Source organism: Schistocerca americana, chromosome 9 (assembly GCF_021461395.2).
Source record: "Schistocerca americana isolate TAMUIC-IGC-003095 chromosome 9, iqSchAmer2.1, whole genome shotgun sequence".
Taxonomy (NCBI): Eukaryota; Metazoa; Arthropoda; class Insecta; order Orthoptera; family Acrididae; genus Schistocerca; species Schistocerca americana.
The window spans coordinates 156,491,122-156,504,963 of NC_060127.1; the positions used below are offsets into that span (position 1 = coordinate 156,491,122).

Below are 13,842 nucleotides of genomic sequence, written 5' to 3' on the forward strand. Positions count from 1 at the left end.
GTCATTGAAATGTTTGTTCTCTTTCTGTAGTTTTGGCAATTGTCATACTATATGTTCGTTATAGAACATGAGTCAAGTGCTAAGAATACATTACCTTGCAAATAAATGTGATGAATAGCGAGAGCAGATGATATACCACATAGACATCTCACAAAATGAAAACAACAAATAACTGGGTGAGAATAATGTTACAACAAAATAATTCAAGTGCAAGAACTTACAAAATGGAACACAACTTCAAAAATGTTAAAAAAAAAAATGTTTTGATACAGCACAGGGAAAACTTTGAGATTGTGAAACTGTTGCATACATTTGTTGCATCTTATGTGACAAACTATTATGTTTTCATCATTTCCTTGGGAGTGATCACATTCATACGAACACCTAAATTGGGCAAGGAGGCATATCTCACTAACTCACCAGGCCTACAAAATAGATTCTTCGGTAAGAAATTCCTATCATATGACACACATACTGTCACTAATGCCGTGTATGACACACCAGACATGTCTTTCAGTGAAGGATTCAGTTGACGTGTTGCCTTGTCATTAAACATTTGTGGTTGCCACTCGAAAGCCACTTCCTTTCCACTGCTAACGGAGTAGTTGTGCAGAATCAACTTTCATTATGGATCGCTTTACTGTTGCAAAAGGGCATTACACCACAACACAGACATAAATTTGAACCAACAGACATGTCAATAACTGGACAGACAGTTCATAATTTTGTGAAAAATAAATAAACAGTAATAGGTATGATGGAGCTTTGAACACGGGCTCGTCCGCTTTGTAGTTCAACTTCGTCACCGCTTAATCATGACGCCATGGCTATTCATCTGTGCTCAATATTGTACTTCTTGAACTCTGACCGTTCTCAGTTTCTACATTCCTTCTTCTTTTCACAGTTCAGTTCACCTTCTCAGTCTTTTCATGCTTGACCTGTGTTCAGTTTTTGACAGGCTGTCCATTCGGCCCTATTTCCACTAAATCTGAGGGGGTTGCAATGGCGAGTTTCCCTTAGGAGAACCATAAGGGCCTAAGGTACATCACCGTCGATTGTGAAATTCCAGCAGTTATTCATGCTTCTGAAATCTGTTGATCTTATGGTGAGATATGTTTATCTGTGCTGTAGGCCCACATTGTATATATGATAATTCACAAAAAGCTGTCGCACTGGTTTTCTGATATTCACTTAAATGTTGGATTGATGGCGGAGTGCTTTAGACGCTTATGGATCCCAGTGCCTCATTTGTATTTTAGTAAAGTGGCCATGTTGGTAGACATTACTACTTGATGAATTCTTCTCAGGTTATCAGACAAGTGGTGGTGTCGTCTTTCCGCAATGTTTCAATGAGTTTCGTACCCATCATATTTGCCAGAGAAGAATTCATCAGTGGAATACGCCGAGAAAGACTGCAATCGCATTACTACTTGAGTTTAATCATTTCCACAAGTGGCACTTTTGGCTGAAGTTGGTTGTTTACTATGCGGGAATCAGCTTTCATGTGCAGTGTAAACGTAAACTATGTTAAATCTATTTTAAATGCTAACAGAAAATTAAAGCTGTGAGGACTGGTCACGAGTCATGCTTGGCTAGGTCAGTCGGTAGACAACTTGCCCGCGAAAGACAAAGGTCCTGAGTACAAGTCTCAGTCCACCATTCAGCTTTAATCTGCCAGAAAGTTTAATATCAGCGCACACTTTGCTGCAGAGTGAAAAATCACATTCTGGGAACAGAAATGTAAATTAGGACGAAACGTTAGCCACAAAGGAACCAGGGCCTCTGAGAACAGATCCTTTGATTGAGAGACTGATGGAATCAAATAAACTTGACAACAAGTGAACATTTAACAAATAAGTGTACAGTTAGCACAAGTTGTTGTGTGGGTGAAGTGTAAGAATATCTGAATTTCAGCCCAGACATAAATTCGTGAACTAAAACATCTATTAGAGATCGTGTACATTTGTCCAAAAAAATGAAAAAGCACAAAAACTACCACATACAAAGGTGCGAAATGGTGAGTTACAAAAGCTTATACATTACCTCGTTACTGCCCTAAACTGTACTTAACTATTACCAAACAACAAAATTCCACAAAACAATTCTCTCTTTTGTCAGATGAGTTACAGATGTTATTGTTATTATTATTATTATTATTATTATTATTATTATTGTCATTATTACTGGCAGTGGCTATTAATTTCAGTCTCTCGAATTTTTCTGATTCTAAAAATTTGTGAATACCCAGAATGTATACTTGTGAGCTGCCACTGGATTATGTACTCTGATTCAGAGACATCCAACAAGCTTCCGTGTATAAGAAAGCATTAAATTAAGAATACAAGCAGTTCAAAAGAAAACTAAAAATGTACCTCTTCAGCCATTCTTTCTACATATTATCTTGGTCTTAGAGTCAAAGATTGAAATAATATTTCAAAATATATGCATTTTTTAGGCACACACCAAATGGCAGGAGGAGAAGACATATATAAAGGTACAGAAAGTTGCAAGGGTTTAGATCCAGAGGCGCCTTCTTCTGGCAGAAGGGTTGAAGGGGGAAGAAGTCACTTTCCTTCACCCCTTCAACCAGAAGAACGAGCCACTGGCTCCGAAAGCTTACAGATTTCTAAATTTTATATATGTGTTGTTCTGCCACCACTTGGTGAGCAGATTACTTTTTTTTTTTTTTTTTTATCCACTTTAATTATAGATTCAATGACTGGAAAATTATATTAGTTCCATGGCAAGTAGCAGTGTTCATTGTAAAGCTGTGTGACAAATAGTAACACACTGTAAATAGGGTTCTATTTACATATGAAGGTCACTATTTTTTTTATTTATTATTATGCTACAGACTTGCGTATTAAAAAGAGCTTCCTGTCCTCGTCTTTTAACACCTTGCGTAATGGAACATGCCTGTGTAGTCTGGGGCGTTGATAGTTCAGCTTAAATTTCTTTGAATGTAACAAAACACCAACTAACTACTTTAACGAAGCACATGAAATTACAAATGAGCAATGTCATTGGCTACCAACATTGCACACGATTCTCATCATTCATCACATACACATTCACCAACAGCAGCAAGCAACAGAAAAGCTGTTAGGACACCATACGTGCACTTTTACCTGAATAATTTTTGCCATCTAAAGGACACCTATCTTATTCTTAAACAAAAAACTTATTTCTCTATGTATTAAACATTATTAATGTATTTTGTTTTATTGTTGAATATGTAATTATACTGTAGTCAGATAATTTGTAACAGCCTTACTGCCTGTGTCTTCAAATAGGTGGTGTGGATTAAAGCCATAGTAAGTCTCTATTTAACCTCCATCAGGTGCAGCTCCTTGTCAGTCAGCACTATGTAGTTATTTCTTCAAAATCAGTCAGCACTAAGCAGTCATCAAGTAACAGTCTTATAGCACGGTGTCATGTCGGTCAGTCAGTTAGTGAGTTAGTTATGTTTACCAAGTTGTAATAATGTAAAGTTCCATGTGAGTCTATATTAGAGTACACAATTAGCAAGCCTGCCTTAAGCATTTATCGAGTAATGTTCACCTTAGTCTGGTTCCAATACTCATTATGTTAAGTTTAATATCAGTCAGTCTCAGTTGTGCATTCACTGTGTTATGTTCAAATGGTCAGTTGACGCAGAACTATACTCATATGTAGTCATTAACAAATTTCCAACAGAACATTTACTGAGTATGGGCAACTATTAACACTTGTTAAATTTTTTTGTCAGATTCATGGTGGTCTTTGCATTTTACTGATGTGTCATGAGTATGATGTTTAGCATTTAAAAGCTGATTGCCTTCAATAAGGACAGTGCAAGTGAAAATATATTTCAACAGTGTTGTGTAAAGTTATTTAAAGTTCATTTAAAGTTCATTTAAAGCTCCTAACAATCAACAACTGGACTTCGGAATAAAAGGATTTACAAGTAACGTGACTGACGGACGAGTACACTTACAGCCTACATTGCACGACACACGCAAGTAAGCATCTCCTACAGATATGTCAAAGGGCTGTTGGCATATCTGACCCTTAATTTGAAGTTCCTGTAATGACCATTACACACAACAAGAGAAAATCTGCACTATCATTACAACACACTGAGTGCTTTCTCTTCTGATCAGTCGTAATTTCAAATGCTGTGATTAGGCACAAGCACTAGTGCTTGTCAAGACAACACCTCAATAGGGCTGGCATAGGTCACATTCTATTCAAAGTCTTCCTTAGGTGTTGAACATCCTGTTGTGCAGCTTTGGAAGAAGAGCTGCAGTCATTTGCTGTGTATACACCACTGTTAACTACATCTCACACTGCTGTATTACTGGTCCAGGTTGCGACCCTTTCAGTTGAGATTACTTGTGTTTTACTGTAACAGGGTGTATACGCAGACAAGGAAAAAAAAATTCCCAGATTTTTCCCGGTTAAAAATACACTATCTCCTGGGTGAAATCATACTTTTTCCGTGTTAAATGACAGTATATTTTCCCTCGGAACTGCAAAACTTATCAATCCTTTGAATGGTTATGGTTTTATACATGGGCGTAGAATTTCCTGGCACTTTAGAAAACAAAACTCAGGGGGGAAAAAAACACCTTTTGGAAATATCTTTGACGTGCAGCAACACGTACGCTGCATATTTTTGTATTACGAAAGTATACATTGGAATTCCACCAAACACCGCATTGAAATCGAGATTGCGATGCGCTTTTGTAAGCGACATAGCTCATGTCATGTGGTCTCGCCAGCCAATGACAGCAGATATTCAGAGCACTGGACCAGCCAAAAGCGACATCACTGTTAAGTAGCATGAACACACAAACAGGGAAAGTTAATAGTTTAAATTAATATATGTAGTATTGCTACAAGAGAAGCTAAGCTTTCGCATATAACGTTGATCTTTCTTGCACATGTTACACTTAAAGATATATCACACAAATGTGCCAGTAAAATTTTTAACACTGACATAAATGTCTGATCTTCAGGGTCCAAAATTCTTCTAAAATGGCTCGTCATCAAAGAGCTGATTTTTAAATGAGAGTCAAACGCACTGTGATTTAAGAAATTCATGGTACATTCTCGCATGTAGTTCAACTTACGTAAAAGGATATTTACTTTGAAAGTAACGCTTTTCAAACCACCATTTTCCCGCGACCTGTTAGAAATAGATTCGTTTCAGCAGTTGCCAGAGAGCACAGATAACAGGGGACATGGCACTTGCGCAGCTACCATGAAGTAGGGAGCCCGTACGTATGTACGTGTAAGACATTGAAAGATCATAAATTATGTCATCAAAGAAACAATACATCAGAGGATACCCCAAGAGCATGGGAGTTTCGTGAACCATGCTAAAATGTGCACATTTAAAGTGTATACTTAAAGCCACATTCGTATGTCCAAATTCCCAATGAAGTAGACTGCGACCAGACATTAAGCTTTTCAGTGTGATTTTCGGGATGTAAATTTTCTTGGAGCACCAGTGCTGTATTATATCATGTTTGGTTCTTTATTATGGTATAATGCCATACGTGCTAGAAGATGAAAACGTGCACTTGAAATTCAGCGAACAGCTGAAGCCAGCCAGTCCTGCGGAATTAAACATTCCATTTCAGATACATTGACTGCCTCTGCTGAAAAGGTTAATAAAAGTCAAATTTCTTTAGCAAACAGACTAAAATAACTTCATTGTTCTGCAAGGCAATTAATGTTTGACTGTCAGAAAGGTGGAAGTAAAATCAAATCTAAAACTAATAACATATTTTAGCGTTCCGTAATCACTTGATATCTCCCGGCCACAGATATCTGTTTCGTTTGCATTTGATGTGAGGGTAAATGAAGGGGAAACAGCAAAATCACTAAATGTAAACACGGGTCACGTGGAGACTACCCACTATAACTCAAGACTGAAAAGTCTGAAACATAAAACACAAGTGTTAGAGAAAATTTAAGACATGTTATTTGGTCTTAAGTGTGCCAAAGTGCAGTGCCACGCCTCTTCGCACAGCATCTTTCTATTGTACGTCACTGTATTTCGCTCTGTGGAATTCAAACGAGTATGTTTTGTAATGGATGCCATCAAACAATATTCAGGACAGTGGAAATTGGGAAATTGAAATGTCCTGTGGTGCCTCTACTGCTCCCAGTCGGCCGGTTTGACAGCCTGTAAACCCACATGTTATCACACATTCCAGTAGTTTTGCATCATTGCACCACTGCTTTGGTTCAAAACTCAACAATTTTGGAACAAATTTTGCTGTCATAACAAAAACATCCAAAAAAATTTCAGGCAATGAGCCAACCGATATCCAAATATCATCCGTGAGATCACCGACTGAGATACAGTGACTTTTCACTCTAATTTCCTTCACTGTTTCCAAAATTTCGTCGATTGATGATGCACTGGGGCATCTATGACACTTGTCATCTTCACAGTCTTCTTCAAAGTGCTTATAACAATCGGAAACCCTTCTTTCAAACATAAAAAGCTTCCAAAAGCAATATTAAACATTTCTCAAACTCTGTTGCACTTTATCTGTATGACTTAACATTGTACAGATACTTTCGAGACATCTTTACAAACACAACAACAAATACAATGCACATATTGGACAAATACAAAATGTGAAATTATAAACATCTTCCTTTTTTTTTTTTTTTTTTTTTGGACAGATCTCATAAATCTACCATGTGTACTCCATGAATCACTGTAAAGTATGAGGCGGAGAGTACCATATACTTATGTTTCTCCCAATTTCATCTGTAAGCAGACCCTGAGAAGGATGATAGTAAATACAACTCTTGCAAGCTGTTATTCATTTAACTTCATCCATGCAACCTCTACACAATAGGGAGGCAGGGAGCTGAATAATATTCACAGTCTCTTCCCGAAAGACAGTTCTTAATATTTTCTAGGCAGTGTGTTGAGGGGTATGTTCTTTCCTATCGAATGTCTGCCAGTAAGTGTTTCAGCATTTCTGTCATTCTCTCACCAGTTAAACAATCCTGTGACTATTTGCACCATTCTGTTTTGTATACGCCAAATATCCTCCAATATATGACCAACGAATCCTAGGCTGCCATTTGCTTTATCTACATCTGAGCCTATTTGGTCATTCCTTTTCACATCTCTACACAAAACTAGTCTTAGGTATTTGTACAAAGTAACTGCCTGTAGCAGTGATTTGTTGCTTCTATGGCCACAGGGTATCATACTTTTACTTTTCCTGACATACACAACTTTTCCTTTCAAATATGTTACTAGTAAGGACATACGAGGGTGGTTTGAAAAGTTCTCGGAATCACCATGAGAGGTCAGTGCTAGGGCAACGAGTTGTTCACGTGATATTCATTGGACTGTTGCCTGTAAACATATGCCATGTCAGTGTTCTCTGAAGAGAGCTGTGGCGGTGACTTGGCTCTGTTGTTCTTCCCAAGAAGTGATTTGCGAAGACGGAAAAAATAGAGGTTCAAGGAGTGATTAAGTACTCCATAAAGAAAGGTATGAAAGCAAAGGACAGTCATGCCAATTTCCAGAACACACTGGGGCACTCTTTGATATTCAACTGCTGCTGAGAGGATAAATGAATTTAAATTTGGTCGGGAGAGCTTAAATGATGATCCGCGCAGTGGTTGGCCAAAATGTGTCACTACTCCAGAAATCATTGCAAAAGTACACAAAATGAACATGGAGGATCACCGATTGAAAGTGTGTGAAATTGCTCATGCTTGCCAGATGTCATCTGAAAGGGTGTATCACATTTTAACTGAAGAATCAGAAATGAAAAAATTATCTGCACGATGGGTGCTGTGACTCTTGACACTGGATCAAAAATGCTCCCATGCACATGTGCCGTCACCGTGGCAAAACTACACGAACTACGGTACGAATTGTTGCCACACCCGCCTTATTCACCTAATATGGCTCCATTAGACTTCCACCTCTTCGCAAAACTGAAAATTTTTCTTGGTGGACGAAGATTCACTTCAAACGAAGAATTGATAGCCGGAGTTGACAACTATTTTGCAGGCCTGGGGGAAACTCATTTTCGAGGTGAGATCAAGGCACTGGAACATCATTGGATCAAGTGCATTAATCTACAAGGAGACTACACTGAAAAATAAAAAATAGCTTCAGTAATGTAAGTACTTTTCCTATATTCCATTCTGAGAACTTTTCAAACTACCCTCGTACATTCTCTGTTCGCAACTGTGTTATCTTCTATTGCTGCACCATCTAATATATGCTTTACCTACAGCTATTTTAGCACACAACTTGCTCAGTTATTTTTATTTTTAACTTATTCATTGAAATCAAAGTAATTCTGCATACTACACATTGAAATTTTCTAAAGGTATGAGAATTTATTTCAAATATCCACACTTCTAATTATTACTGCTAACAGGCACATAATGTACAATTTGATTTTATTGCTGTCAATGAGATAAGGCAATTCACTACTGATTGCAGTTATGTGATTGTTGTTATGTGGTGGCCTTTACCTGAGTCTTAGCCGCGATTGGTAAGGACTTGTGTTCCCGTACACAAGAAAGTACAGGAAGTGGTGGCAGTTGTTCCTGATTAGTTTCAGGTGCCGTTGTCACTGACACGGCAAATTCTGTGGGTGAAGAGAAGGCACACGAAGTTTCCATTGTCGCCTCCTGCTGCTCAGTACTGCCGACATCTGCAGATTCATCTTCTCCGTTAGCAAACTGCACGGCATATGAGACACACCCATCTATTAACTGCGGCACTAGTGTAACTGGGTGGTCCATCGACACCGTTTCTCCAGCAGTTGTTGCACCAACAAGGGCTCCCAGCGCATCAGCGGCAGACTGCAACAAACAGGTGATATGAAGAAAGTTCACATGAATCTCTCTCTCTCTCTCTCTCTCTCTCTCATAAAAATAAACAACGAAAATCACTCTCTTAAACAATTTAGCTCATAATTTTGCCTCTTGATATCTGATGTTGAAATAAAAGCTACCAGAGCCAAAATAATACATGAAAAGAAACACTTATCTATATTTAATATCACAGATGTTACTTTCATTGGTGGGGTCTCTTGCTGGCTTATCAAAGTCAGGATAATATGAATGTGGAAGTATTGACAGGAAAGTTCTGTAGCAACAAGACAAGCATTAATGTATCCAGTAATTACATCAGTTTCTCCTTACAGCTGAACTAAACAATTTATTTTAATGTTCAATTAATGTACAAATGATTTCAAGACTATACAGGTTTATCATCACATTAAAGAGAGAGAGAGAGAGAGAGAGAGAGAGAGAGAGAGAGAGAGAGAGAATATAACATAATTGGATTGATAAAAAAACCACCTCACCAAGTGGAGGCAGAAGGGATGAAGGGCACGGAAGAGTTACGAAGGAAAAGACTGGAGAGCTTTAGGAAATGGGGGAGTTATGGAAAAGTTGCCCAGCACCCCATGTCAGGGGAGACTTACCAGATGAGGTGAGAAGGAAAATCTGATAGTTGGGAACTGCACTGGATAAGATTTGAAAATGTGAGAGCTTAAAGGTGGCGGATATAGCAGGGATTACTGCGAAAACATGTTACAGGAGTTAATAAGAACAGAAATCTAAATACATTACTGTGGTAGACAGGTGAAGTGAAGGACAGTGGGAAAAAAAGGACAAGTCAGAAAATAAAAGATAAAGAAAACTACATCACCACGTTTGTTGTCTCCTTGATAACACAGAGTATGTTTTGGGTACTGTGGGTGCGCCATTCAGTATCCCAGATCGCGAAAGCTTTGTGGCGGAAAACCGATCGAAGATCAGTCTCCAGCAAGCTGATCTCCCGAGTCGGTTTACCAATAGCCTATTTGGCCAGGCTGTCAGGAAAGTTCACTGCCCGGTATCATGAGTTGTCCTGGGGTCCAAATGAAGGTCACTGAGGGCATAAAGACACTCCTGGATAGTCATTACCGAAAGATGTCAAGGGAAGCACTGGTCGAGAGCTTGTAGGCTGCTTAAGGAGTCACTATAAATGACAAAGGACTCACCGGCACAGCAGCGGATACGCTCAAGGGCACGATAGATGGCTACCAACTCTGCAGTGAAAACACTGTGCCACCCGGCACGGAGCGCTGATCAGTATGGCCAATGTGAGTGTAAACATAGCCACAAGACTGTCTACCACTGATCCACCAGAGTAAACTATTTCTGAGCCCTGGAACTCGCTGAGAAGAGAGAGAAACTGCCAGCAGAGGGCCTCAGGTGGAACAGAGCCTTTTGGGCTTTGCGATAGGTCCAGTCGAAGCCATGGACAAGGTATGGACTACGGAGGTGTACAGAAGTGGATCAGCAGAAAAGGTGGTAGGGAGAAAGCGTTGAGTTCATTAAGAAGCGAGTGGACACGGACAGCGAGGGGATTCCCAGTTCTGGGCCACCGTTGCGGGAGTCACATCACCGTGTTAAGGAAAAGGAGATGGTAATTTGGATAGCAAGGCAAACTATGAATGTGGGCAGTATAGTTTGCAAGCACTAGTTGCTGCTGGAGCTGCAATGGAGGAATGCCAGTTTACACAAGGAGGCTCTTCATGGGGCTCGTTTGGAAGGTTCTACTCACGAGCCGAACTCCACAGTGGTGCACAGTGTCCAGCAGGCTCTTCATGGGGCTCGTTCGGAAGGTTCTACACACGAGCCGAACTCCACAGTGGTGCATAGTGTCCAGCAGATGCAGTTCAGAGAGCGATGCTGAACCATACACCACACTCTCATGGTCAATACAGGACTGTACGAGGGCTTTATATAGTTGCAGCAGTGTAGGACGATAAGCACCCCAGTCGGTATGCCCCAGGCATCTAATAATATTACAGTGCCACCAGCACTTGTCCTTAAGCTGACGAAGATAGGGAAGCAAAGCTATGTGGGCGTCGAAGACCAATCCCAGAAAGTGGTAGGTCTCCACTACATCTAGTAGTTGGTCATCGAGGTAAAGTTCTGGGTGGGGATGGACAGTACGATGACGACAGAAGTGCATGACCGAAAACTGAAAGCTGTGCCCACAATTGTGCCTTCCATACAGCTCCCTGCAGCTTGCATTCAGCCACAAAAATAGAAGAGGAGCAGATGGAAATACAGAAATCGTCAGCATATAGGAGGGGAGATACTGAAAATCCTACTGCTAATGCGAGACCATTGAAGGCAATTAAAAACAGTGGGACATTCAGGACAGAGCCCTGTGGGACCCCCATTCTCTTGTATATGAGGTTCACTGTGGGAAGCACTGATGCGAACTTTGAAAGTGCAGAGTGATAAAAATTTCTGTATAAAAATCGGGAGTACTCATGCAGAGTAGTGAGGATGCGGTGTCGCCAAGTGGTATTGTAGGCCTTCGTCAGGTCGAAAAAGACGTAAATAAGGTGTTGTTTCCAGGAATAGACCGATCAAATGGAAGACTCCAGGTGCCCAAGTTGTCGACGGTAGAGCGTCCTTAGCAAAAACCACCTGGGACAGAGCCAGAAGGCCCCAAGACTCAAGGAGCCAACACAACCGCCGGCTGACCATAGGTTCGAGTAGTTTGCACAGAACATTAGTGTAGCTGATAGAACGATAGCTATCAACATCTACTGGGTTTTTACCAGGCTTTAGCACTGGGACGATGATACTTTCCTACCACTGCGATGGGAATTCACCATTGCTCCAGACGCATTTGAAGACGGCAAGGAGGTGGCTCTGAGAATCCACTGACAGATGTTTCAGCATTTGCAAATGCCTGGGCTAGGGGATGTGTCAGGATGGTCGGCACGGGCACTGAGAAATTCCCACACACTGAACGGAGCATTATAGACTCAGGGTGTCGTGGAGCAAAAGAAAGGTGTTGTCGGTCTACCCTCTGTTTGAGAAAACTGAAGGTGGAGTGGCAATTCTCAGATGCAGAGATGCAAGCATAATGCTGTGAAAGATGCTCTGTGATTACGTCTGGCTCTGCAGATACAGCTCCATTTGTGGAAATTCCAGGTACACCTGCAGGAGTCCGATAGCCATAAAGTTGGTGGAGGTTGGTCAAACCGGGGAGGTGGGAGTTCATGTTCCAATGGTAGAGACATAGCATTTCCAACACTCCTGCTTCCTCCGCCTGATAAGGGGGTGAAAGAGCCATTTGAAGGCAATCAGGTTCTCCAGGGAGGGGTGACACTTATGACGTTGGAGGGCCCGCCTATAGTTTCTAATGGCCGCAGTGATTTCTGGCAACACCAAGGCACTGACTTCCGCAGGGGGCAACAGGAAGAACAAGGGATAACCGATTCAGCTGCGGCAATAATGGTATTAGCAATGGTGAGAATCATGTCACTGATGGTGGCACGCAACAGAGATTCAATGATGGTAGCGGATGTGAAAGCTTCCAAGTCAGCCTTGGGAGGAGCCCAGCTGGGGGAGGGACAGGAGGAGTGGAAAATGGTCACTACCATACAAGTCGTCATGTGCTCTCCAATGGATAAATGGGAGAAGGCCAGGACTGCAAACTAAGAGATCAATGGCTGAATATGTGCCATTTGCCACACTGAAATGTGTGTGTGCAAATGCATTTAGGAGGAAAAGGTCAAGTTGAGTTAGCAGGTCCTCAACATCATTGCTACGGCCAGTAAACTTAGTTCCACCCCACAAAGGGTAATGGGCATTAAAATCACCCAGAAGGAGGAAAGGTGGGAGGAGTTGTGAAATAAGCGTAACCAATACTTGGGGGTGCGCATCACCATTTGGAGGGAGGTAAATGTTACAGACAGTAATTTCCTGCGTTGTCCTCACCCTGACAGCCACAGCTTCTGAAGGTGTTTGAAGGGGCACAGGTTCACTACAGGCAGAGATAAGGACAAAGATGCGAACTCCACCTGACAGTCTGCCACAGGCAGGACAATTTCCGCAGTAACCCCAACAGCCACAAAGGGCTGGGGTCCACAATGCAGGAAACCAGGTTTCCTGAAGGACAATGCAAAATGCAGATGTAAAGCATAAAAGCTGATGTAATTCAGCCAGGTGGGAGAAAAACACACCACAGCTCCACTGGAGAATGACACTTCCTGTTGCCTGGGAAGGCATGAAGTGACCAAGGAGGCAAATTACGCCTCAGCGTCACCTGCCACCATTGGTTGAGGGTTGGCACCCAGTGACATTGCATCCAAGCAGTTAGTGAGATCTGGGTCCTCAGGGGATGCCAGAATCTCTACCTCATCCTTGGAAGTAGAGCAGTGTGGGAGTGCTCGTACAGGTGTTGCTGGAGGCTCCTGTTTCCTTAGTGGACTTCTTCTTTGAAGTTTTGTCCTTTCACTGTTCCTTAGGGCCTTGCTGGAAGGGCTTCTCTGAAGTAGCTTCAGGAACAGAGGAAGACTGTGAGACCCTTCGACCAACAGCCAGTAGCTCTTTCAGCCACTGGCTGGTGTCTGCTTGACCACTGTGAAGGGGGTGTGGATGGGAGGGGGGGAGGGGGCAACTGTGGAAGGTAAGACTCCCAAGAGGAGCTGGAGGAGGTGGTTGTTTCTCCAGCTGGGGGGAAGCGGACCAATGTCTCTGGCATTTGGGTAGAGAGAGGGGGGGGGGGGGGGCGGCAATGCTACCAAAGTAGAAGCTTTGGGAGCAACAGAAGAAGATGTGCCCCCAGCCAGATGGAGGGGGGAGGAGGATGGGCAGCCCTGAGGGCCCACTGGAGTAAGCTTAGATGGTGGGTGTAATGGTGTCATCGATGGCGATACTGAAACTTCCTGGCAGATTAAAACTGTGTGCCCGACCGAGACTCGAACTCGGGACCTTTGCCTTTTGCGGGCAAGTGCTCTACCAACTGAGCTACCGAAGCACGACTCACGCCCGGTA

The 13,842-nt window shown here is 41.9% G+C and overlaps 1 protein-coding gene and 1 non-coding gene across 2 annotated transcripts in view; both read right to left on the reverse strand.

Annotated features, from left to right (window-relative positions):
* LOC124551142 overlaps window positions 1-13,842 on the reverse strand; it is a 131,445-nt gene that overhangs the window by 94,619 nt on the left and 22,984 nt on the right. The window contains exon 2 of the mRNA XM_047126104.1: window positions 8,515-8,847. Within this exon, the coding sequence (XP_046982060.1) occupies window positions 8,515-8,847 (333 nt within the window). The remainder of the gene's footprint in view (window positions 1-8,514; window positions 8,848-13,842) is intronic.
* On the reverse strand, window positions 13,752-13,826 carry Trnal-caa. The gene has a single exon. It is a non-coding gene; the product is annotated as a tRNA-Leu (tRNA).